This window comes from Poecilia mexicana, unplaced genomic scaffold (assembly GCF_051168715.1).
Source record: "Poecilia mexicana isolate PSO_F unplaced genomic scaffold, ASM5116871v1 scaffold_23, whole genome shotgun sequence".
Taxonomy (NCBI): Eukaryota; Metazoa; Chordata; class Actinopteri; order Cyprinodontiformes; family Poeciliidae; genus Poecilia; species Poecilia mexicana.
Window position 1 is genome coordinate 21,074,423 of NW_028263392.1, and position 24,710 is coordinate 21,099,132.

The window sequence follows — 24,710 nt, forward strand, 5'->3', positions numbered from 1 at the left end:
GGATCACATGGTGGGACTTCTGCTTCAAACTGCTCACTACAGTTTACCATTGGCTCTGTCACCCACCAGTTCACTGCAGACTGGCACCAGTTCACTGCAGTTCACTGCAGACTGGCACCAGTTCACTGCAGACTGGGACCAGTTCACTGCAGACTGGGACCAGTTCACTGCAGACTGGGACCAGTTCACTGCAGACTGGGACCAGTTCACTGCAGACTGGCACCCGCCAAAGATCCTACATGGATGTCTTCTTAAGTTGTAAACCCTGAGTACATACTGTTAAAATAAAAATATACCGTTTGTAAATAAATTTTCTCTATCAATGACTTAAATTGTTAACTGTGATAATTATGTTTGTGTAATGTTATATATATAACATTACACAATATATATATATATATATATATATATATATATATATATATATATATATATATATATATATATAAAATTCCCTTCTCACCCTCCGCAGGTGGTCTCTTTCATCCTCTGAGCCCTGGGAGCTTGAGGGTTCTGCTGCAGTATGTATATATATATAGCTGACTGTATATATACAGTCAGCTATATATATATATATTTATATATATATGAATCTATGTACAGTGTTTAATGTTTGCAAGAAACGGTCACAAACCTTATGTCTTTGTTCCACAATGGCAGCTTTAATAAGCTCCTCTCCTTTCTCATTTCCTCTCCTCCACATACTTCGTTGCCAGATGTGTAAGATTTACAAAAAAAAGCAATTTAAATGTAAAAGTTGCACATATGTAGATTACTCAAGAGAAGCTATTAACAATAGTTTTTACAGAACTCTACACATCATCAATTCATTTATTAATAGATACATATAGATATTAATTACAGGATAGATACACAAAGATTTCATTTCTAACAGCTGCAGTAGTGAGTGTTCATCCAAGAAGTGTGACTTCCAGGAACAGGGAGGCTCTGTACTGGTTTCTCCTTTTAAATCAAGAGGCTCATGATAGTTTGACTAGGCAGCAGATGTCCCACAGCTGATTGACTGAACCTGCCATGGACAGAGGAACAGGACCATCCCAGATATGGTAGGCTAGGTAGGCTACTGTTGAGAAAGATGGACAAAACAATATGAGAAATTATGAATCACATCAGAATATGTAAATTATTTGGCAGATAGCGCTTAAGTCAATATTTAAAATGCTTTTCTAAACAACTGTTGGAAGATGTCAGTGATTTTAGTGAAACTTAACAACACAGCACTGACAGGCAGGCGTGTATATGTTTCCTAACTGTGGCTAAAGCTGCTGCTAGCTGGTTTATTCTCCGATCGGAGGCTGTTTATTATATATACAGTTAGAGAATGGTGGATTGACAATGAGTAATAACGGCTAACACGTAAATGCTGTTGTAATTAACCTTACCTTTTAGTATATCTTTAAGCTAATGAGTATCCGTGAATTTTTCAGTCAGGTTTCCCGAGGCAAAATCACACCAGAAGTAAAGATACACCTCTTCGAGTTACGGCGCCCATTGTCTGACATCATTGTGAAAAGGGTCTCCAGAAAAACTTCCGGTTCAGAAGTAAAACGAGCTGTAGTCCAATCAGCGATTTCTTACGTCTCCGCTGGGACCTACCTTTTCCGTTTTCTAACGAGCTGTAGTCCAATCAGCGATTCCTTAGGTCTCCGCTGGGACCTACCTTTTCCGTTTTCTAACGAGCTGTAGTCCAATCAGCGATTCCTTAGGTCTCCGCTGGGACCTACCTTTTCCGTTTTCTTAATGTCGTTGTGTTTTCGTTAATGTCGTGTTTTTCTTAATGTCGTTGTGTTTTTGTTAATGTCGTTGTGTTTTTGTTAATGTCGTTGTGTTTTTGTTAATGTCGTTGTGTTTTTGTTAATGTCGTTGTGTTTTTGTTAATGTCGTTGTGTTTTGGTTAATGTCGTTGTGTTTTTGTTAATGTCGTGTTTTTCTTAATGTCGTTGTGTTTTTGTTAATGTCGTTGTGTTTTTGTTAATGTCGTTGTGTTTTTGTTAATGTCGTTGTGTTTTGGTTAATGTCGTTGTGTTTTTGTTAATGTCGTTGTGTTTTGGTTAATGTCGTTGTGTTTTTGTTAATGTCGTTGTGTTTTTCTTAATGTCGTTGTGTTTTTGTTAATGTCGTTGTGTTTTTGTTAATGTCGTTGTGTTTTTGTTAATGTTGTTGTGTTTTTGTTAATGTCGTTGTGTTTTGGTTAATGTCGTTGTGTTTTTCTTAATGTCGTTGTGTTTTTCTTAATGTCGTTGTGTTTTTGTTAATGTCGTTGTGTTTTTGTTAATGTTGTTGTGTTTTTGTTAATGTTGTGTTTTTGTTAATGTTGTTGTGTTTTTGTTAATGTTGTTGTGTTTTTGTTAATGTTGTGTTTTTGTTAATGTTGTTGTGTTTTGGTTAATGTCGTTGTGTTTTGGTTAATGTCGTTGTGTTTTTGTTAATGTTGTTGTGTTTTGGTTAATGTCGTTGTGTTTTTCTTAATGTCGTTGTGTTTTTGTTAATGTTGTGTTTTTGTTAATGTCGTTGTGTTTTTGTTAATGTTGTTGTGTTTTTGTTAATGTTGTTGTGTTTTGGTTAATGTCGTTGTGTTTTCGTTAATGTTGTTGTGTTTTCGTTAATGTCGTGTTTTTCTTAATGTCGTTGTGTTTTTGTTAATGTTGTTGTGTTTTTGTTAATGTTGTTGTGTTTTGGTTAATGTCGTTGTGTTTTCGTTAATGTCGTTGTGTTTTTGTTAATGTCGTTGTGTTTTTGTTAATGTTGTTGTGTTTTTGTTAATGTCGTTGTGTTTTGGTTAATGTCGTTGTGTTTTTCTTAATGTCGTTGTGTTTTTCTTAATGTCGTTGTGTTTTTGTTAATGTCGTTGTGTTTTTGTTAATGTCGTTGTGTTTTTGTTAATGTTGTTGTGTTTTTGTTAATGTTGTTGTGTTTTTGTTAATGTCGTTGTGTTTTGGTTAATGTCGTTGTGTTTTTCTTAATGTCGTTGTGTTTTTCTTAATGTCGTTGTGTTTTTGTTAATGTTGTTGTGTTTTTGTTAATGTCGTTGTGTTTTGGTTAATGTCGTTGTGTTTTTCTTAATGTCGTTGTGTTTTTCTTAATGTCGTTGTGTTTTTGTTAATGTCGTTGTGTTTTTGTTAATGTCGTTGTGTTTTTGTTAATGTTGTTGTGTTTTTGTTAATGTTGTTGTGTTTTTGTTAATGTCGTTGTGTTTTGGTTAATGTCGTTGTGTTTTTCTTAATGTCGTTGTGTTTTTCTTAATGTCGTTGTGTTTTTGTTAATGTCGTTGTGTTTTTGTTAATGTTGTTGTGTTTTTGTTAATGTTGTGTTTTTGTTAATGTTGTTGTGTTTTTGTTAATGTTGTTGTGTTTTTGTTAATGTTGTGTTTTTGTTAATGTTGTTGTGTTTTGGTTAATGTCGTTGTGTTTTGGTTAATGTCGTTGTGTTTTTCTTAATGTCGTTGTGTTTTTGTTAATGTCGTTGTGTTTTTGTTAATGTTGTTGTGTTTTGGTTAATGTCGTTGTGTTTTTCTTAATGTCGTTGTGTTTTTCTTAATGTCGTTGTGTTTTTGTTAATGTTGTTGTGTTTTTGTTAATGTCGTTGTGTTTTTGTTAATGTTGTTGTGTTTTGGTTAATGTCGTTGTGTTTTTCTTAATGTCGTTGTGTTTTTCTTAATGTCGTTGTGTTTTTGTTAATGTCGTTGTGTTTTTGTTAATGTTGTTGTGTTTTGGTTAATGTCGTTGTGTTTTTCTTAATGTCGTTGTGTTTTTGTTAATGTTGTTGTGTTTTTGTTAATGTCGTTGTGTTTTTGTTAATGTTGTTGTGTTTTTGTTAATGTCGTTGTGTTTTTGTTAATGTCGTTGTGTTTTTGTTAATGTTGTAGTGATTTTGTAATTTGTAATTGTGCTTCGTTAATGTTGTAGTGTTTTGCACCTCAGGGCCACCGTACCTTGCCACCCTTGTTGCCACCCCAGCTAGCGACAATGAATTGAATAAATAGTTATGGCAAATCGGACATTAAGCGCATGAAGCTCTTTTTTTCCGACAACATTGAATGCAACACAATGTAACCTGACACCCACTGCTAATAAGGACTTCAGATTTCACAGGTGAGGAAAACGATTTAAGTTAAAGAAAAGATTGAACAAGTGAGCAGTGGGTCAGTTATACTAGCCTAACTGTTAGCTTGGTATTGACTTTGATAGCCTTAGCATGTGCTGCGCAGTTCGATGTGTTTTGGTTCCGTTAGCACTAAACAACCCGCCCACCAAGTCATCAGTAGAACAGCTGTTTAAATCAGCTAATCAACCACCGCGGTGATCAGGCGAAAACTTATTAATAATCACAATATAGACAGTAAGCCTGACAACATAAAGAAACAGACTGGATGTTCTGTTTTAGTGTTTTTGCTACTTTTTGTGTGGGAAATGTTTGCTTTTTGGTTTTGATTCCCCTGATCGGTCATCTGTGCTCTAACTGCTCGTTGAGCTGTTTGCCGGTTGCCATGGCAACGGGTCGTGCGTAGTACCGACATACAGAGCGAGAAAAGGCGGAATAGAAGTTGTTAGAGCTATTTTTTCTTTATTTCTTTATCCATTTGAATTTTGTTACTTTATTCTTAAATTTCTATTTTTTGTATTATTTACAGAGTTTATTTGTAGGTTGATAATTGTTGATTTTATTTATTTATTGTTTTATTATTTTTCTTATTTATTTTCTAAATTTAGACAGGAAGTAATGTGGGTCAGTCCACTTTCTATAAGGGCCTGGTGAAGGACCAGCAGGCATTTGGGTTTGGGGCCGATGTTTTTTACCAGAGCAAGAGAGGTAGCATGAGAACAAATGAATGTTTGAACTCTGTAATTGTTTGGTAAAAGAGGAAAATTAATCATCAAGATCAATCAATAAGTTTGGACAATGAACCTTCTTTTGCCCTTGTCGAGAAACATGACCCCAGTGCCTCAGTAGTGGCTTGGTGGAACTTTTATTGGATGTTTGGCTTGGCAAACAATCAGAAGTGGTTCTGTCTAGTTTGGTTCTTCACCTGTTTATCAGCTTTATTGTGGCGCACTGCAGCTGCTGCAATTCCTAAAAACAAGTGACAAAAACTGAGCTAATCCCCTGTGTTTGCAAAACGTGGTGATATTTATAACAGTTGTCAAACTACGGCTCCTACAGTATATTTAAAATAAAATGTTTGACCAATATAAATAGAAATTTGCCCCTTCTTGCATCTTGACAGAACTAACAGAAACTAAACTGTTTATAGATTTGTATCATGGACAATTTATCAAACATCAGTTTCCTAATCTTTATTTTAAGTTGTATTTAATAGATATATCTAGTAACAAATGATGGTGCTACTAATATTTTCGTGACAGATTTCTCCTTGTCCTGTATTGTGATTAAATGGTTTTCTGGACACAATGAATCACATAGCAACCAATAGACACTGTCCAGTCCAGTAATACATATCAATTAGCAGGAGTATGAAAGATGTAAAAATAATTAACTATACTATATTAAGAAATTGTATTTAAGCCTCTCAGTGCTACATGAAGCTCATTTTGAAACAATGCAAGTTAAAAACAGTATTTCGTGTGTGTGTGTGTGTGTGCTCAAAAAAATAAAGGGAACATTTCACTTTAATATTGTGTGTGGCTCCAAATCCAGGCCTCCATTGGTTAATAAATTTGATTTCCATTGATGATTTTTGTGTGATTTTGTTGTCAGCACATTCAGCTTTGTACAGAACAAAGTATTCAATGAGAATATTTCATTCATTCAGATCTAGGATGTGTTATTTCAGTGTTCCCTTTAGTTTTTTTTAGCAGTGTATATATATAAAAAATAAAAATTCCCCTCTCACCCTCCGTGGGTGGTCTCTTTCATCCTCTGAGCTCGGGTCCTCTACCAGAGGCCTGGGAGCTTGAGGGTTCTGCGCAGTATCTTGGCTGTGCCTAGAACTGCACATTTCTGGACTGAGATGTCTGATGTTGTTCCTGGGATCTGTTTGAGCCACTGCTCCAGTTTGGGGGTGACTGCCCCGAGGGCCCCGATGACCACAGGCACCACTGTGGTCTTCACCTTCCAGGCCTTCTCCAGTTCCTCTCTGAGGCCCTGGTATTTCTCCAGTTTCTCATGCTCCTTTTTCCTGATGTTGTGGTCACTTGGTATTGCTACATCCACCACAACGGCTTTCCTCTGTTCTTTATCCACCACCACAATGTCCGGTTGGTTCTCCATTACCATCTTGTCTGTCTGGATCTGGAAGTCCCACAGGATCTTAGCTCGGTCATTCTCCACCACCTTTGGGGATGTCCCCCATTTTGACCTCGGGGCTTCCAGTCCATATTCTGCACAGATGTTCCTGTACACTATGCCCGCCACTTGGTTATGTCGTTCCATGTACGCTTTCCCTGCCAGCATCTTGCACCCTGCTGTTATGTGCTGGACTGTCTCAGAGGCCTCCTTGCACAACCTACACCTTGGGTCTTGTCTGGTGTGGTAGATCTGAGCTTCTATTGCTCTGGTGTTTAGGGCCTGTTCCTGGGCGGCCAGGATGAGGGCCTCCGTGCTGTCCTTGAGTCCAGCTTTCTCCAGCCATTGGTAGGATTTCCTGATATCAGCCACTTCAGTTATTTGTCGGTGGTACATCCCATGTAGGGGCTTGTCTTCCCATGATGGTTCCTCCAGCACCTCGTCCTCTGTTCCCCATTGCCTGAGACATTCGCTGAGCACATCGTCCGTTGAGGCTTTGTCCTTGATGTATTTATGGATCTTAGATGTTTCATCCTGGACAGTGGCTCTCACACTCACTAGTCCTCTGCCTCCTTCCTTACGGCTCGTGTACAGTCTCAGGGTGCTGGATTTGGGGTGGAACCCTCCATGCATGGTTAGTAGCTTCCGAGTCTTAACATCCGTGGCCTTCATCTCTTCCATTGGCCAGCTAATTATTCCGGCAGGGTATCTGATTACTGGTAAGGCATAGCTGTTTATTGCACGGATCTTGTTCTTGCCATTGAGCTGGCTTCTCAGGACTTGCCTTATTCGTTGGAGGTATTTGGCTGTGGCTCCTTTCCTTGTGACCTCATCGAGGTTGCCATTTGCTTGTGGTATTCCCAGGTACTTGTAGCTGTGCTCTATGTCTGCTATCGTTCCCTCTGGGAGTGAGACCCCTTCTGTGCGGACGACCTTCCCTCTCTTTGTAACCATCCGGCCACACTTCTCTAGTCCGAATGACATCCCAATGTCAGTGCTGTAGATCCTGGTGGTATGGATCAGTGAGTCGATGTCTCGCTCGCTCTTGGCGTACAGCTTGATGTCATCCATGTAGAGGAGGTGACTGATTGTGGCCCCATTCTTAAGTCGGTATCCGTAGCCAGTCTTGTTGATGATTTGGCTGAGGGGGTTCAGGCCTATGCAGAACAGCAGTGGGGACAGAGCATCTCCTTGGTATATGCCACATTTGATGGACACTTGTGCAAGCGGTTTGCAGTTGGCTTCAAGGGTGGTTTTCCACAGCCCCATCGAGTTTACAATGAAGGCTCTTAGAGTCCTATTGATGTTGTACATCTCTAAGCATTCAATGATCCAGGTGTGTGGCATTGAGTCATAGGCTTTCTTGTAATCAATCCAAGCGGTGCACAGGTTGGTGTGTCGGGTTTTGCAGTCTCGGGCGACTGTGTGGTCTACAAGGAGTTGGTGTTTGGCTCCTCTACTATTTATGCCGATGCCCTTCTGTGCCGTGCTCATGTATTTATCCATGTGTCCGCTTATCTTAGCCGCTATGATGCCTGACATGAGCTTCCATGTTGTAGAGAGACAGGTTATTGGCCGATAGTTGGATGGGACTGAACCCTTTGAGGGATCCTTCTGGATCAGGATTGTGCGCCCTTCAGTTAACCATTCAGGGTGAGTCCCATTCTGTAGCAGCTGGTTCAGTTGAGCTGCCAGTCGCTCATGGAGGGCAGTGAGTTTCTTTAGCCAGTAGGCATGGATCATGTCAGGCCCTGGTGCTGTCCAGTTTTTCATACCCGAGACTCTTTCTTGGACATCTGCCACAGTGATGGTTACCGGGGCTTGTTCAGGGAGGTTGCTGTGGTCCTCTCGTAGAGAGGTTAGCCACTGTGCCTTGCTGTTGTGGGACGCCTCCCTTTCCCATATGCCTTTCCAGTATTGTTCAGTCTCCAGCCTTGGTGGGTCTGCTCTGTTGTTAGTACCCTGCCATTGAGAGTACACTTTAGCTGGTTGGGTGGAGAAGAGCCGGTTGATCCTCCTGGCTTCATTCTCTCTTGTGTATCTCTTTAGGCGGCTGGCCAAGGCTTGGAGCCTTTGTTTGGCAGTTTCGAGTGCTTCAGGTATGGGCATCTGGCTGTACTTCTTGGGTACTGATCTTTTCATTGCACCCCTTAGGAGCTCTGACAGCTGGCTCACTTCCCTCCTTGTTATCTTGATCTTAGCCTCTAACCGTCTTTTCCATGATGGATATTGGGTCTCATGGTTGCTCTTATAGCCGAGCATTTCAAGGATCACTGATGCTGAGTTGTATATCAGCTCATTGGTTTCTGTTATGGTGTTGGTAGGGATTGTTCTCAATGCTGCATTCACATCTTGAATGAGACTTTCTGATGGTACTTCACTCAGCCGTTGTAATTGGCGTCGGGGTTGCCTGGTGTTCATTCGGGCCACGATTCTCTCTCTCAGGTCAGTTGCTGTCTCGTTCAGCTTTGATAGTTCGTTCATTACTGGGGCTGCATACCCAGTCTCGGGGTGGGGAGTAGTTAACTCCCCCCTGACCTTATCTTTGGGCTCCTCCCTTTTGCCGTAGCATTTGTGTTGTACCTCGTCAATCTCAAGTTGTGATAGCAGTTGCCGTTTGCGGATGTTGGAGCACTGAGCTACTAGTTGTTTGGCAGTCATTGTAGACTGTGGGTGTCGAAGTAACCATTCCACCCTCAGTCTTTGCATGTAACCCCTCTGACTAGGGTTACTTGAGTAGTAGCATTCCAACAGATCCATGTTTTCGTCTCTCGCCCATTTCCGTCTTGTTCCAGTAGCCCATTTTTCATCAAGGTGCTCTGGTTCCCCAGCACCTGACGCAGACCTTGTTTGGCCGGGCGACGTCTGAGCCGGCATGTCATGCTTATATATACAGCCGCCCCTGAAAAAATTTCTGCCCCCCTCTTGCCACCCCATAAATATTTTTCTAGATCCGCCGCTGGACAACAGCAACCCTCCAGACCCCACTAGGGACAAGGGTGGACAGAAAATGGATGGATGACATTTAGCCAAACTCTGGAAACAAAGCAGAGTGAGACCTCTAGTCGCTTCATCTCTTTGTATTAGAAAATGTTGCTTATTAAAATTAGGAGGTAGAATAATCCTCCGTCTATTTTTTCTGCTGCCTCAGGAAACACATCAGAGTGAGCCATCTTCTTTCCTCCGCCTTTCTCTGCTTTAGGTAACGTGGCCTTACTGAAACTCAGGAAACGCATCAGAGTGAGCCCTCTGGTTCGCTTCAGGAAACAAGAGTGCAGAATTGGAGGGATATACTACGTTTATAAAATATTTAATTTAATATATATTACAGGGAGAGTCAGAGGGTAAAACTTTTCACATTTTTAAATTTTTTTTTGATGATCAATAAAATTTGAAAACTGATCATATATGTAGATTAAACAATAGATATTTTGAGTCACACTCCACACCAGTAGGTGACTTTAAACGGTAACAAAAAAAAAAAAAAAAAAAATCCACACTACCACAGTGAAGTATCTTGCTTCAGGAAACACATCAGAGTGAGCCCTCTCCTCAGTTCCGCCCCTCTCTGGGGTCTGCTTTAGGAAACGTGGCCTTAGAGACGCTAGAAACGCATCAGAGTGAGCCCTCTGCTGTCCTCCGCCCCTCTCTGCTTTAGGAAACGTGGCCTTACTGAGGTTTCGGCTGCTCCGGTAGATGAATGAGCCTCCCGCAGCGCCAGATCCCTCTTGTCTCCGCCTGTCAGTTCCCGCCGCATCCTTAGCAGCTCCCCTGTAGAACCTCCATCCGGAACCGCCATGGCAGAACCCGTTCCCGCGGCCGTCCCGAACGCCACTGACTCCAACGGGACCGAGGTGCTGAACGCCACGGCTAAATTCGTGGCCACCCCGGAGGGAACGGCGCTGGCCTACGGCAGCCTGGTGGTCATGGCCCTGCTGCCCATCTTCTTCGGAGCCCTGCGGTCCGTCACCTGCTCCAAGTCCAAGGTAAGCAGCGGTCCGAACCGGCTGGTTCTGGGGGGACCGGGGTGGGGTTGAACCGCTAGCTCCGCCGTTTAGCATCCCCTGCTAACTGCGCTCTGACTGTTTATTGGCTTCAGTCTTTGAAGGGGCAGCGGCTCATAGATCATCACGGAACGGAGATAAAATGTTGTTAAAGGGAATAAAATGATCGGCCGGATTCCGTTAGAGCAGGTGTTCACTCCAGATGTTCACCTGCAGCCAGGTGACGGCAAGTTCGTCTCAGGGTTGGACTCAGCAGAACCTTGATCCAGATCCTGACCCGTGCTGACCCCTTGCTGTCTTCTTGGTGCTTGGAGTTCGTCCCAGTTCATCAGGACTGGGTGGTGGTGGCAGCATCATACTGTGGGGTGTTGCTTAATGGCCTCCAGCTGGACTGTTTCTCAGCTGGTGAGCCTCATCTGGATCAGAACCGGAGTTGGTTCTGAAACGGCAGCGAGTTTTTAAAATGAGTTATTAAATATGGTGAAAGTTTGTGAACTGGTTGGAGGAGGCCTGAGGAAGAACCAGAACTTCCTGGAGGAACTGAAGACCCAGTTCAGTCTGGAAACATCAAGAGATCCTCCAGGAACCTGGAGATGGATGGACGGGTTTCCTCCTGACCTCTGACCTCTGGGATGCAAGAGTGGAGAAGTCCAAAATGGATGGTTGGATGGATGAGTAAATGGTTGAATGTATGGATAGATGGACAGTTGGATGGATGGTTGGATGCTCATCTATTGTTTGTAAACCAAATGAAGCTCCTCCCTCTGTGTTTCTGATTGGCTCCCAGCTTCCAGGGAGCTGATTGGACAGCTGTGCTGTTGGTGTCACATGACTTCCTTCCTGCTTGTTAACTCGTTAATGTTCATCACCTGTTTCTCTTAACGAGCTGATCTTCCAGGCTCCTGTCAGTCTGCAACTTGACCTCTGACCTCTCTCTCTGTCTGTCTGTCCGCCATCTTGTCTCTGCCTCCGTCTGTAGGAGCTCGGAGACGGTGGGTACGACTCTGGGTTCAGAGTGAGTATCAGAACCGAACCGCTTTGTTGTTCCAGCACAAACACAACATGAACCTGTCTGACGTTCTACTGGGTCAGAACCACGACCCAGTTCTGGTTCAGACCCAGTTCTAGTTCTGGTCGTGGTTCCATTTCTGGGTCAGAACCACGACCCAGTAGGACAGACTGGTGTGTAACTGTTCTGACCCGGCCGAACCAAACGGCTGACTTATTGCTCCAGGATGTGGTCAGGTTCTGGTGGTTCCGGTGGTTCTGCTCCACTGGGTCCAGGTTGGACCAGGGAGGCTTACAGAAGCTGCTGTTTAAACACCAGAACCAGATCATTGGATCATCTCTGTAGAACTGGACTGGGTTCTGATGAAGCCGCTCTGGTTCTGGTGGATTGGATCAGGTTCTGAAGATTCTGGAACCCATTCCGTCTTCATGCTGGATCAGGGATGAGATGAGCCGCTGGTTCTGGAGCAAGACTGACAGAACCGGAACCGCTCTGTTCAGCAGGAAGTGTGACCCAGTAGCTTCCAACATGGCTGCCGACAGCGTAAACAGGAAGTGTCCTTCAAAATAAAACCCAATATTAAATGAGGAAGTAGCAGAAGAAGAGTCGGTTTATGCTAAGCTAGTTCCTGAAACGCCTGGCAGCCATGTTGGACTCCAGCTGCGTCTCGGTACCAGGTGGTTCCGGCCCAGCGGTTGGCCGGGTTCTAGATGTTCCGTCATCGTCCTCTCTGGTCTGCATGTGGATCAGAACCGCCATGGATCCAGAACCGGTTCTGTTTGAAGCTAACGGTCCACTGTGGTGGTTCTGTTGTGTTCTAACACTGGCTGACGTGTTCTGCTGTGGGTTCTGGACTGAGGCATGTTGTTCTGCCTGGTTCTGTTTGTCCTGAACTCCCCGGCCGGCGCCGGGCCCGAGTGTCTCACCGGGTTTTTCAGAACCAACCGTTCTTTGCCTTTGGATCCACAGCGGGTTCTGAGACCCGGCTGAGAGCAGATGGTTCTGATGAATCCCTCCTCCCGCTATCAGAACATAGCCGGATCCGAACTCGAATCCTCCGTGAGGTCAGAGGTCACCCAGGAGCCAGAACTCCACATCCGTCTGCAGGTTCTGGATTCATGTCCGTGTTCTAACGGTGCACACGGTCCAGATCCAGCTGAAGGACTCCAGTCCTGCAGCTGCTGGGTTCTGATCCGGTTCTGCTCAGACCATCATCCTGTCCGTGTTCCTCCCAGAACTCTGCCGACGCCCCGGAGACCATCACCAGCCGGGACGCGGCCCGGTTCCCCATCATCGCCAGCTGCACGCTGTTCGGACTCTACCTCTTCTTCAAGGTGAGTTCGGACCTCTCGGTTCTGCTCGGCTGCCGGGTCGGCCGGTTCTCACTGAGCGCGCTCCGTCCTGCAGGTGTTCTCCCAGGAATACATCAACCTGCTGCTGTCCGTGTACTTCTTCGTCCTGGGCGTCCTGGCTCTGTCCCACACCATGAGGTACCGTCAGAACCGGGATCGGGTCCACCAGCGCTGCTGCCTCCCCGTCTAATTCCGTGTCTGTCTTCCAGTCCTGCCATGGCCAGAATCTTCCCAGAGTCGTTCCCCAACAAGCAGTACCAGCTGCTGTTCACCCAGGGCTCTGGAGAGTCCAAAGAAGGTGAGACCATCGGATCGCCGGACAGAACCAGGTCTGCGGTTCAGGTGTTCCAGAACCGCCAATCCTGTGGTCTGAACACCTCCAGACCGTTTGATGAAGGTTGAATCGGACCTCCCAGTATCACCTGCACTACGGTTGATGAATTAGATGTTTAGAGTTTGACGGTGAAATAACCCAGAGAAGTTTCTGTTAAGCGGCTGCAGGCGGTTCTGATGGTTCTGATCCGTCAGTTCGGCTTCAGGAGTTTCAGGAAGTTGCTGTATTTTCTGTTATTTTTTTAATCAACGTTCTTCCAGCAAAATGTGACAGATTCTCTTTCTGCCTCCAGAAATAGTGAATTATGAGTTTGACACCAAGAACCTGGTGTGTCTGGTCCTCAGCAGCGTGGTCGGGGTTTGGTACCTGCTCAAAAAGGTAAACTCACCGTCCCACTGTTCGCCTGCTGCGCTCTCAGCCAATCACAGCGCTTGTTTCTGTGACATAACAGCACTGGATAGCCAATAACGTGTTTGGCCTGGCGTTCGCGCTGAATGGGGTGGAGCTGCTGCACCTGAACAACGTCAGTACCGGCTGCATCCTGCTGGGGGGGCTGTTCATCTACGACGTCTTCTGGGTGAGAATCCTGCTTACATGGTAAAGGAAGTTAGGTTTTATTGTGGTGTGTGCTTTTCAAAATAAAAATACCCAAATGTTTTTCTTTGCGCTGTAGAAATGATTTTTGCATTAAGACGATTCAACTTTTTAAATGTTAATTCAATAAAACAGATTAAAGATTAATTTAATGCTGTGCAAAGAAGCAGCTCTCACTCCGAGTCTCTGATTTACTGAAGGTCAGTGAACGCACCACAGGATGTAAAGATGTGTTGAAACCAGGAAGATATTTGGAGAAATTCAATAATTAACATTTTTTTAGTAAGATGTCAAATAAGATTATAAAAATATTAAGAAAATATGTTTATTGTACTTTTATTTACGTAATAATTCTAAATAAAATTACGTTAATTACAAATTATTTAAAAATAGTTTTAAAAATGTAAAATGCAGAATAAAAATACATTTAAGGAAAATTACAATAAACACAATATTTAGTAAATATAATTGTTTAATACTTACCCTAATAAATAGTGCTACAATTGCTATTATATTAACTTATGTAATAAAATCTAAAATATTTAGTCGTAGTGTAAAATAATGAATAAAAATATGATCAAGGAAAATTACAATAAACACAATAGATACTGATTAACTTTATTATCAATCTATTATTGATAATAAAGATAATTATTAATAATAATCTTAATAAATCCAACTATTTCCTTCACATTCCTCAGACATTTCAATCTGCTGCTGGTTTTTTAGCCTAGAGTGACCTCTGACCTCCTGGAGAGGATCACTGGTCAGTAGGACTGAACGTTTCCCTCACCTGTCTGATCTGACCTCCAGGTGTTTGGGACCAACGTCATGGTAACGGTGGCCAAGTCGTTCGAGGCACCGATCAAACGTGAGTCGACGTTTCAGAGCACTTCCTGCTTCCTGCTGCTCTGGTTCTGACCCGAGTCTCTGTCTCCCAGTGGTGTTTCCTCAGGACTTACTGGAGAAAGGACTGGAGGCCAGTAACTTCGCCATGCTGGGACTGGGAGACATCGTCATCCCGGGCATCTTCATCGCCCTGCTGCTGCGCTTCGACGTCAGGTAGCGCCCGGCGCCGCCCGCTCTCCCTACGCGGCCTCTCCGCTCACCTGTCCCGACCCGTCCTCATGTCCTCATGTCTCTGTCTGTCCACAGCCTGAAGAAGAACAGCAGGACGTACTTCTACTCCAGCTTCCTGGCTTACATCTTCGGTCTGGGCCTCACCATCTTCGTCATGCACACCTTCAAACACGCACAGGTAGGAGGCGGGGCCAGACGTCTGATGTCCGGAAGCTTTATCAGAACCACGGAATCGGACCGGGTCAGTGGAACCGGGTTCCTGACTCTCTCTCTCTCTCTGCAGCCCGCCCTGCTCTACCTCGTCCCCGCCTGCGTCGGTTTCCCCGTCGTCGTGGCGCTCTGCAAGGGCGAGCTCACCGAGATGTTCAGGTGAGTAACCATGGCAACCGCCAGGTACTGACGGTTGATCTTCCGATGAGGAAAATGTCCACAAATAAACCTGCATCAATCTGTCCATACGTCGGGTCAAAGGTCATTTCTGGTTTTGCGTTTTAAAAACTAAATATTCTTAATAATCAACAATAAAAATGAGCTGAAATAAAAACATTAAATGGTAGAAAAATAAAATCCAGAAACGGTTCAAGAGCTTCAGAGCCGTCTCTACAGGCCCGGGGCCTCAAGCTCGATTTACCCGGGGGCCACTGGAGGCAGAGTCTGGGTGAGGCTGGGCCGCATAAGGATTCATTTATAAAATGTCATCAGCGTTTCATTATTTCTCCAACACATGAACTGCAGGCTTTGGACAGACATGATGAGGGTGTGACAAAGTTTAGTTTATTCCGCTTGGCGTCGCTCTTGTTCTACGTTTCATAAAAGTCTTTAGCCAGCTAGTATGGCAAGCCGTTTTAACATAAATTCTGTTTTACTGCCCTTACATTCCACATATCTCAAATTGTTTTGTGACTAAACGTTTTAGCGATTTAAGATGTCTCTAGTTTCATTCTGACTAGTCAAAATGACGTCAGATTTATCATTGACTTTTTTGGAGACTTCAATTCAAGATATCTACAATTAAATTATGACTAGTCATAATTCTAATTAAAGATATCTCTAATGACTCCATAATTCAAGATATCTTAAATGTATTTTTGGATAGGAGAAATGAAGTTTTGACTTGTGAAAATTAAAGATATCTTGAATTGTAAGTTTGACTAGTCAAAATGCATTTTTAGATATCTGGAATGTAGATACAGATAGTCAGATAAAACCAAATTTATGTTAAAACGGCTTGCCATACTGCTAGCAACGTATGGAGAACGTCTCGACGCGTGACGTCATCACCGCTTCTACGTGTCAAACAGGCGGCGGATGACGAGCAGCCGGTCGCCTTTCTCTGCGTTTGATCCTGGCATTAATGGTAGAAAGAACCGGAATGGCGACTGCAGGGAAGGAAACTGGTACCGGACCGGTCCATCATCCACCGCTCTGTTGTTAACAAGCGTCGTGTGCATGAAGTCAGTGTAGCTTAGCCTAGCACCGAATGTCAGCCATGAGAGGAACGGTGGGCGGGACTTCCTTCAGAGGGCCGCTCACCCTGTGGGTCGCACTAATATACTTTCATATCACGGTGGGGCCACCAGACATCATCCTGCAGGCTGCTGGAGTGAGACCTCTGCTATGGACTGTCCATCCATCCATCCATCCATAGTCAGACGAAATCCGTCTGTCTGTCCGTCTGTCTGTCCGTCCATCTGGTCCAACCTGGACGGGTCTCTGGTTCTTCTGATCCTTAATCCTGCAGATGAAACCCAGAGGTTCTGGTTCTACTTCTGTTGCTCAAACTGTCACGTCTGGGTCTGAGCTGGACAGACGGTTCCGCCATGTTTGGGCTGGTGGAGCGCCTCCTGCTAGACTGTCTGGATGTTTTCTGGATTCTGATTGGACGATGAGGCTGATGTTTCGGGTCAGGACTGGGGAGTAGAAGATCCAGCTGCCATCTTTCCTTTTCTTCCCTGTTTGCTCTTCCTCACTTAATCATCCTCATCCTCACTCTGATTAATTTGCAGTTTAAGATAAAAATCTTACATTCTTCTTCTCTTCTGTTCCTCATCCTCACCTCTTCATTTCATCCTCCCCATCGCCATAGCTACGAGTCATCAGAGGAAGTCCTTCCTGCCTCTCCACGCATCACTTCCTTCCCGACTGTCAGCGGCTCTCCTGCAAGCCTGGCTGCATCCATGGAAACCATGGCAACCGGCTCCTCCCCCCGACACTGCCGTGTTCTGCCCATCTCCATGTAGGAGCTAAGCCCCGCCCCCTGCCCTTAATGCCCCGCCTCTCTGACCCCTGGGCAGGTAGAACGCCCGTTCATTAGTCCTCCAGGATCAAAACGGACCCGGTTTACTCAGACGGGATCAGAAGTCCAAACGTTTCCGTCTCGCCATCAAACCTTTAGGGATGAAGTTTAAAAACGGAGAGTTTTGGATCCTAAACCAGAACCAACAGAACGTTTTTGGTATTTAGCCGAAGCTAATGCTTTGGCATCACCTTCAAACATGTTGATGCCAACTGTGATACATGTGCTATATCGCCCTCATCTGGATCAAATCTGTCATTACACATCTTCCTGTGTGGTTTACACTTCATCAAAACAAAACTTTGTTTTCTAGTTGCTAAGTTTTGCTAGCTCTGTTGCTAATTCAGTCAAATTAACGTTCATTCAGAAAGCAGTTGGACGTCAGGAGATTTTCAACTGTTTACTGTAGAACTACAGCAATGCATTCTGGGTACAAAGTAAACATAATCTGCTGCACCGCATCACAGGGGGAGAATGGGAGGAGATCCTTCAAAAAAGCTAAAAAATAATTCATATACATTGGACGCCTTCTGCCTTTTCTTACTTTAATTGGAGACTTCTGTTTGATTATAGAAACTATTTTTAAGCTGCACTTCTATTCGGACAGGGAGGCATTAAACTGTAGTTACAGCAGCTCGCCACCAGTGGGCGTATAGAACACTGAGCCAACGGCTGGTTGACGCGGTAACGGCAACTGCTGGTCGGCGGTGGCGCTCACTGTCGCTCTTGTCTGTGTTAACAGTTGTCAGCGATAAAAGAACCTGCGAAATGGCACTGATTAGTTAAGTGTTAACGCCCCTGGCTGTTTGTTCCTGAGTCGTTTCCTCTTTTCTCCTCGTTCTTACTTGCCTCTTGCTCAGTTCCATTTAAAAATGGGAGAGAAAACTGAACTGCTGTGTAAACACACTTCAAAATAAGAGCATCAACATAAACAATTGATGACTAAAGCTTCAACACAGATGTCAAACTTTACTCAACTGAGTTTACAAAACAACCAAGTAAATTAACGCTAAGCTAAGTGCACTAAATATTTTAAAAGTTAGCAAAAATGCTAAAGCGTCATGGTAAAAATTAGCTCTGCTATTAGCACATTAGGAAGTGAGCCCACCATCAAATCAAAAAGGGAGCTGTGGTTTATGAATATTTAATGAAATGTTGCAGAGCCAGGAGGAACAGATGGTCTGATCTCTAAACAGTTTTTATGAAGCTTTATGAACGGAGTTGGTTAAATCTGACAGCATGACTTTACTGGTTTCTGATGGTTCCACATCAACCTTCAGCTTCATTCTGACATCACACACAGTAAAATCAAACATGGCTCCCTCTCTGCAGGTACGAGGAGTCATCTGAGGAGGCGGAGCCTAAAGAGGAGTCATCAGAACCTGAGAAGAAAAAGGACCAATAGTATTCGTCGCTGCCACCCTCCCACCCCGTTACATTTCATTCATAAGCCCCGCCCCTTCCTTAGGGGCGGGGCTTATGTTGCCAACGTGTTTGTGTCTGGTCTCCATGGTTACAGCTTCTATGGTACCATGAGGGGTGGAGTTTTGTTTCTGCTCGGTGCCTGACTCCTCCTTCTCGTCACAGCTGCAGTCATTGGAGCGCAGAGCTGCTGGGGGGCGGGGTCAGGCGAGTGGGCGGGGCTTGTGTGTCTGGACCAGGAAGCCGTTAAGCCGGAGTTTCCTCAGCACGTCTCTGCTTCATGCTTCTGTCCGCTCACCTTTACCTGCTTCAGTTTCACTTTGTTCTTGTAAAAACGTCACAGTTTTAATGTTTCTGAATGTTTACAGCTTTTTCTCCAAACATCTGGATGAATCCAGGTGTTTCCTGTCAGAGCTGAGCGATGAAATCAATTCAAACTTTTTATTTCTGTATCATCACTTCAGCTTTTCCCCCATTAACGTAAAACGGCTGTGACTCAGTCTGTCTGAGCTCTGATGTGTTTATTAGATTTTAAGGGTCAGTTTTATCATTTTGAGTCATTCTTTTTCTTCTTTTTGAACTTTGTTTTTTCAGACAGGAAGAAAAATGCAGAAAATCACCAGATTGTTGAGATGAGGGGTGAAAATGAACTTTATTTGGAAGGTTAAGGGATCAAAGTTTCTCCTAGGTCTTCTCTGCAGCTGCAGGAAGCAGCGACCCCGCCCCCTCATTCTAAAATCTGATTGTCAGGCTGGAGGAGGAGGAGTCAGGTCAGCCAATCAGGGGATTTCAGCCTCGTTCTGATTGGTTGACAGGAGATAAAGGACAATATTTACTGATGCAGTTTTCTGTCATATCTTAAAATATTTGAGGAAAGTTGAATCAATGTAAACATTAAAGGAGAGCTTTAGTTTTGTACAACATGTAGAAATGAGTCCAAAGGCGCTCAAACTGCTGGACTGCTCAGAACTACATTTCCCATCATGCCCAGGCTTTGACATGTAAATCAGGTGATGTGGAAAGGTCTAGAAAGACTTTATTTGACCCTCTGAGCTGCAGATTCTCAGCTTTGCGTTAATATTTCTGTTGTGATCGATGGTCGACGCTTTATTATTGACAGTTTTGTATTTTGATGTAAATCCGATCGGTTCTAAAGTCCTGCTTGTATCCGGCTCCGTGGAGTTCAGTAGCCTTCATAGAGTTTAACTCTGAGATGTTTTTTCTTTTTCTTCTTCTCTGTATCTGAGCGCAGTCGCTTCTCGGCCCAAACTGTCTGTTGGATTTGCAATAAACCTTCTGGTGGTTTGGTCACAAACTGGAGAAGCACAACTCTGTCTGTCTGCTTCTCTGACTGCATTAAAATCACAACTGTAGACGCCACGGTTCTTCCAAACAGGCTACGCTGTGACCTTTGACCTGCTGACAGGCCTGCAGAGAAGCTCTTTCTCTGAGCTTCACACTTAATTTCATTTTTTGTAGGAAAGGGAAGTTATTCATTGATCCAAAACTTAAAAAAAAATATAATAAAGATATTGTAATTTATTTTCAAATTTTATTTCAATACTTGGGTCACTTTTTTTTATTGTTGCTGTATTTAGCCAAGTTTAAAAACTCTATTAAAAGCTCATTTGGATGCAACAAAGTCAGCTTTTCAGAAAAAGTTTCTGCTTGTTGTACAAACTTTGTTTTATTTTAATTTTTTTTACTTTTATGTTAGTAGCAATTCCACCCTGATAAATAAAATCAACCGTCTGTGATGGATGGATCAAATTTCTATCATGTTTTTAATTGCAGTTGGAGGGCCACACAAAATCAATCCAAAAGACAAAAATGGCCCCTGTGCTGCACTTTGGACACCCCTGGTCTAGGTGTTGTTACCTATGTGACACAGAAAACAGGCTACGACACCGGACACACTGTTTTGATTTTCCTAAACGGTAATTTAAAAAATGTCCGCATTCAGTTTGAGTAGCAAAATCTCTTAATTTATATTTTTGATGAAAATCAATGGATTCATCATTTGAAAGGTCAAAAATCCGCAATTACAGTTGAATATATGTAGATATATATTTATGATTAGTCAGAATTATATTTGTAGATGTCTGAATTGTTTTAACTGAGCCGTTCAAACACTTGCCTGTGTATAAAATTGTCAGAAAATGCCAATGTATAAAGGCGTCAGGAGTATGCGACTCTTTAAAACGCATTTGATGCGCTAAAAGTTCCGCTGAAAATGGAGCATTTTCAAAAAATAATTTTCATTGATTCATGGAAATTTAAAAATGCTCCGTAAATCTGGGCCGTCTGAACAAAACAATTATTCAACATATCAGCGACGTCTGAAAAGAAATAGAAAAGCCGTCAAGATTAAAAACTAAAGTTTAAGGTCGCTCAAAGTCGCTTTTATTTTTGAAAATCAGCTGCCTACTTCCGGTTCCGGTCTGATTATCGCGGCTCGAAAGCCTTTCGGTTTTACTCGGTTCTTATCTGGTTTTTGAAGATGGGGGAGGCAGATGTGACCCTCAGTCAGACCGAGGAGAAGCCCCCGGACTCGGCTCTGGTTCCCGGGGAGGACTCGGTGGTCTGGAGCCACGAAGTGGAGGTGTGTCTTTTCCACGCGATGATCGGGCACAAACCAGTGGGTAAGACTGCTAACGCTAGCTCTGGTGCTAACAGCTCCCACTGGAGACCTGGTGAATCCAAACTGGCACCGGAACCAGTCCGAGACCAGCTTAACCCGAACATTAGATGGACCCAGATGAGTTCAACCCACATCCGAGACATACTGGGATCAGTTTAAGCAGAAACTGGGTCAGTCTGATCCCAGTTTGTCGCTGGTTGGTTCCGGACTCTGTAAAAAAAATCTGGAAGTTGATTTTTGTATTTTCTGAATAAATATGCAAAATAAGTTTGAGAAGAAAAAAATATTTTAAGAATTTATTCCAAACAAATATATAATATGGCATCCATCCAATTACTCATCTGACAGGTTGGTTCTGTTGGTTCTGACGGGTCGGTTCTGTTTCCAGGAGTGAACCGCCACTTCCACATGATCTGCATCCGGGATAAATTCAGCCAGAACATCGGCAGGCAGGTTTCTTCCTCCGTCATCTGGGACCATCTGGGGACCATGTACGACATGCAGGCTCTGGTACGCACACAGATGGAGTGATACACACACACACACACACACACACACACAGACACAGTAATACACACACAGTAATACACACACACACACACAGTAATACACACACACAGACACACAGACACAGTAATACACACACACAGACACACACAGTAATACACACAGACACAGTAATACACACACACACACACAGTAATACACACACACACACACAGACATACAGACACAGTAACACACACACTTGCTGTGTTTTCCTCTGAACCGGTTCTGTGTGTCGAGCAGCACGAGTCGGAGATCCTGCCGTTTCCGAACACAGAGAAGAGTTTCTCGCTGCCAGAGGAGATCATCCAGGAGGTGAAAGGAGGTGAGGTCCTCTTCCTGTTCCGCCATCTTGTCCTTCCTCTCATCTCCTGAGGAGTCTTCCTCGGCAGTGGACCCGGCGGGGGAATGTTCCGGTTGTGATGAACGATGATCTCGATGTGTTTGCAGGCAAGCTGGGCTCAGAGGAGGAGACCAAGGAGGAGTTCAGGATGGAGAGAGAACCTCCTGCTACACATGAAGAAGGTCAAGCTCTCCTGCTTTTGTTTTCAGCCACATGTGCTTTATCAGGCGTCTCTAGACTGCAGTGACTGTTGCGAGTCTTGTGACGACAGATGAAATGCTGCTAATACAGACAGAACTTTAGAACTACATATAAAACGCTGCAACTGCGGCAGGAACGCCATGACTACAGACGGACAGAACGCCTCGACCAAATGCAATGCCTACGGACGAAACGTTGCAATCACAGGAGATCGAAGCAAAAGGAGAAATGCCGCAAACGGCAAATGTAAAATACTGTAAACTTGCTCCACCTAACAGAAGTCCTCCCGACCACCAGGGGGAGTCTGGAGCAGGAAGTATTACCAACATAAACATGCTGCTGTTCTGGAATTTTCAAAGACAGTGAGATTAAAGAAGACGCTTTTCTTTCTTCCTCCAACTTTCTCCTGGACGTCTTTTCTGAGGGTCTGCTCTCACATGATTTGTTTTTCGACTCCCCCTAGTGATCCGGAGGACTTTTGGTTCATCTGTAGTTGCAGCGTTTTCCTCTTGCATTTATTTTCTCTGAATCAGGAATGTTTTAGTGATTATCCTTAACCGGATCGTTCCATCAGAGCAGGTTTATCAGTAGTGAGGGACAGGAAGTGGGACAGGACATGTGGACGTCTCCGCAGATCATCCTTTCCTATGCTAACTCGGTTTTCCCATTTCTCCCACAGGAAGTAACTCTTCTATGAAGATGTCGGAGCGAACGAGCGGCAGTCGGGAAAAAGAGAAGGAGCGTGACAAGGAGAAGGGTGGAGGTGAAGCAGCAGCAGCAGGAGGAGGAGGAGGAGGAGGAGGAGCAAAGGAGGCGGAGAAGAGGAAGAGGAGCCGAGCCACAGAGAAACTGCTGTCGTCTTCCAACCCGGCGAGTCCGGGAGGCGCCAAGAGGAGGCGGACCTGAGAGCTGGACTCTGATTGGCTGCCTTACGCTGACTTCTCTTGTCAGCAGGAAGTGACACGTTTGGACCACCAGTTTATTTCCTGTAGGTTTTTGTTTTCCGTGTTCATGTTTCCCATGGAGCCGAGCAGAACTCTGGACCGAACGCGGCTCTGCTGGATGAACCGCTGCAGTTCTGCTCCGAACTCCGGTCGATCCGGTTCTGGAGAACTCAGTCACTCCGTCTTCCAGGCTCCAGGGATCGCAGCCGAGTCGGACCTCTGGGAATGTTTCTCCTTCTGAAATCTGCTGCAAACGAGCAGAAAAACACATTTATGATGCTTTCCTCTTTCATATTTTTTAGCTTATGTTTAGTTTCAGTTTCATACAGCATGGGATATTTTAAAATGTTATTCTTGGTTTTTATTTTTATTAAAATATTTATTCATGATAACAAGACTGTTGGTGACATTAAAGATGAACTCCTGAGTGTTGTTGCACTTTTTCTTTTCAATTCAAAAATGCTTTTTTGATACTAGATATCTTGGGCCAAAGATTTCCTGCAGCAGTCGGATAAAATAAACAGAAAACGTCCTTAATGTCCCACAGCGCGGTAATTCAGGTGTAACTGCAGCAGCAGCATATATAGGTCACACAGAAGGCCAGGGAGTATTTAAAATACATACAAAAAACAAAATTAACATTATTACTATACTGTACACAATTATAACATATGCATTTATTAACCAAAACATTCATAATCCTGACTTCTGTTATTTTTTCCCATTCAAACATAAACGAGGCCTTAGAGATTAAGCTAAAAACTATTTTTACTTCCATATAACCAACAGAAGTGGGAAACTCCAGTTTTTATTTGGTGTTCCATCAAACTTTGTGACCATCAAATGTTGTGACCCTTGAGGAGGCTGTCAGGATGCCTGACTGAAATGCAGCTGATCAGACCGAAAATTATCTGTCGGTTTTAAACTGCAGGATGAAGAAAGTTACATAAAATAGTTTTGTTTTAGTATAAAGACCATACAAAATTGGTATTTCGGTCGCGCTTAGTGATAGCTCCCCCTGATGGTAGCAGAAGTTAGCGTAACACCTGCTGTTCCACCAACCTCCTTCCACTCCATTAATAATAAACGCGGTGCCGCCATCTTGAAACGGCTGAAGGCGAGAGTGTTTCAGCGGCACAAACCCCGAAGAGTCCAAGTAAGTACACGAAGAAATGTTTTATTGCCTGTAATTTACTTCCAGTTCTCCTTCTGAACCAGACTAGGACAGTTCTGAAGGAGAAATTAGACTTCCTGATTGCTGTCCTTGGAAAAGATTAAGCTAGCAAGCTGGCATTAGCATTAGCATTAGCGATGTTAACGTTGGTAAACATTCTGGATCTTATTTGTCTTGTTGGAGGAAAAAAATATTTAGAAGACCTTTAATGTGTGTAATTACATTTTAGAAACAGAAGAAATAGCAGTAACCTATGCTGGAATAATCCTAATTTATGCAGAAATGCGTGAATCTGAAGGCTTCGTAATGTTAGCTTTTTCTGTGTTTGCTGTGAATGTTCTGTAACCTCCGTGCTGCTGCCAGTCTAACATGGATTCTCTGCAAAAGAGATTTTTTTTACCTCTGGTATTTTCGTGGTGAAGTAAAGGTTAAATAATGTAAAAATATAAACAAATTAATTTAATGAATTTTAGTGTCATATGAATCTAAATAGAGTATTTTTTCCT

The 24,710-nt window shown here is 43.6% G+C and overlaps 2 protein-coding genes and 1 long non-coding RNA gene across 5 annotated transcripts; 2 read left to right on the forward strand and 1 right to left on the reverse strand.

Annotated features, from left to right (window-relative positions):
- Positions 1-231: 231 nt before the first annotated feature.
- On the reverse strand, positions 232-851 carry LOC148152612 (uncharacterized). The gene is made up of 3 exons (XR_015762072.1): positions 635-851; positions 464-516; positions 232-276 (listed from the first exon to the last, which is right to left on the reverse strand). It is a non-coding gene; the product is annotated as an uncharacterized LOC148152612 (long non-coding RNA).
- Positions 852-9,809: 8,958 nt separating this feature from the next.
- On the forward strand, positions 9,810-20,129 carry hm13 (histocompatibility (minor) 13). 3 transcript variants are annotated; one of them, XM_088003138.1, is made up of 12 exons: positions 9,810-10,250; positions 11,248-11,283; positions 12,513-12,611; positions 12,685-12,767; positions 12,839-12,927; positions 13,256-13,341; positions 13,415-13,540; positions 14,371-14,428; positions 14,499-14,619; positions 14,713-14,815; positions 14,921-15,006; positions 16,724-17,442. In XM_088003138.1, the coding sequence occupies exons 1-12, from the start codon at positions 10,062-10,064 to the stop codon at positions 16,875-16,877; spliced, it is 1,230 nt and encodes a 409-aa protein (XP_087859264.1). In that variant the 5' UTR covers positions 9,810-10,061; the 3' UTR covers positions 16,878-17,442. The 3 variants fall into 3 exon arrangements, with proteins under 3 accessions (XP_087859264.1, XP_014868527.2, XP_014868528.2); XM_015013041.2 differs by lacking the exon at positions 16,724-17,442 and adding an exon at positions 18,266-20,129 and having other exon boundaries at positions 9,817-10,250; XM_015013042.2 differs by lacking the exons at positions 11,248-11,283; positions 16,724-17,442 and adding an exon at positions 18,266-20,129 and having other exon boundaries at positions 9,824-10,250.
- Positions 20,130-20,758: 629 nt separating this feature from the next.
- Positions 20,759-23,458, forward strand: mrgbp (MRG/MORF4L binding protein). Its single transcript, XM_015013043.2, has 5 exons — positions 20,759-20,997; positions 21,385-21,506; positions 21,786-21,867; positions 21,993-22,067; positions 22,766-23,458. Exons 1-5 carry the CDS (start codon positions 20,856-20,858, stop codon positions 22,990-22,992), a joined length of 648 nt encoding a protein of 215 aa, XP_014868529.1. The 5' UTR covers positions 20,759-20,855; the 3' UTR covers positions 22,993-23,458.
- The last annotated feature ends 1,252 nt before the right edge of the window (positions 23,459-24,710 follow it).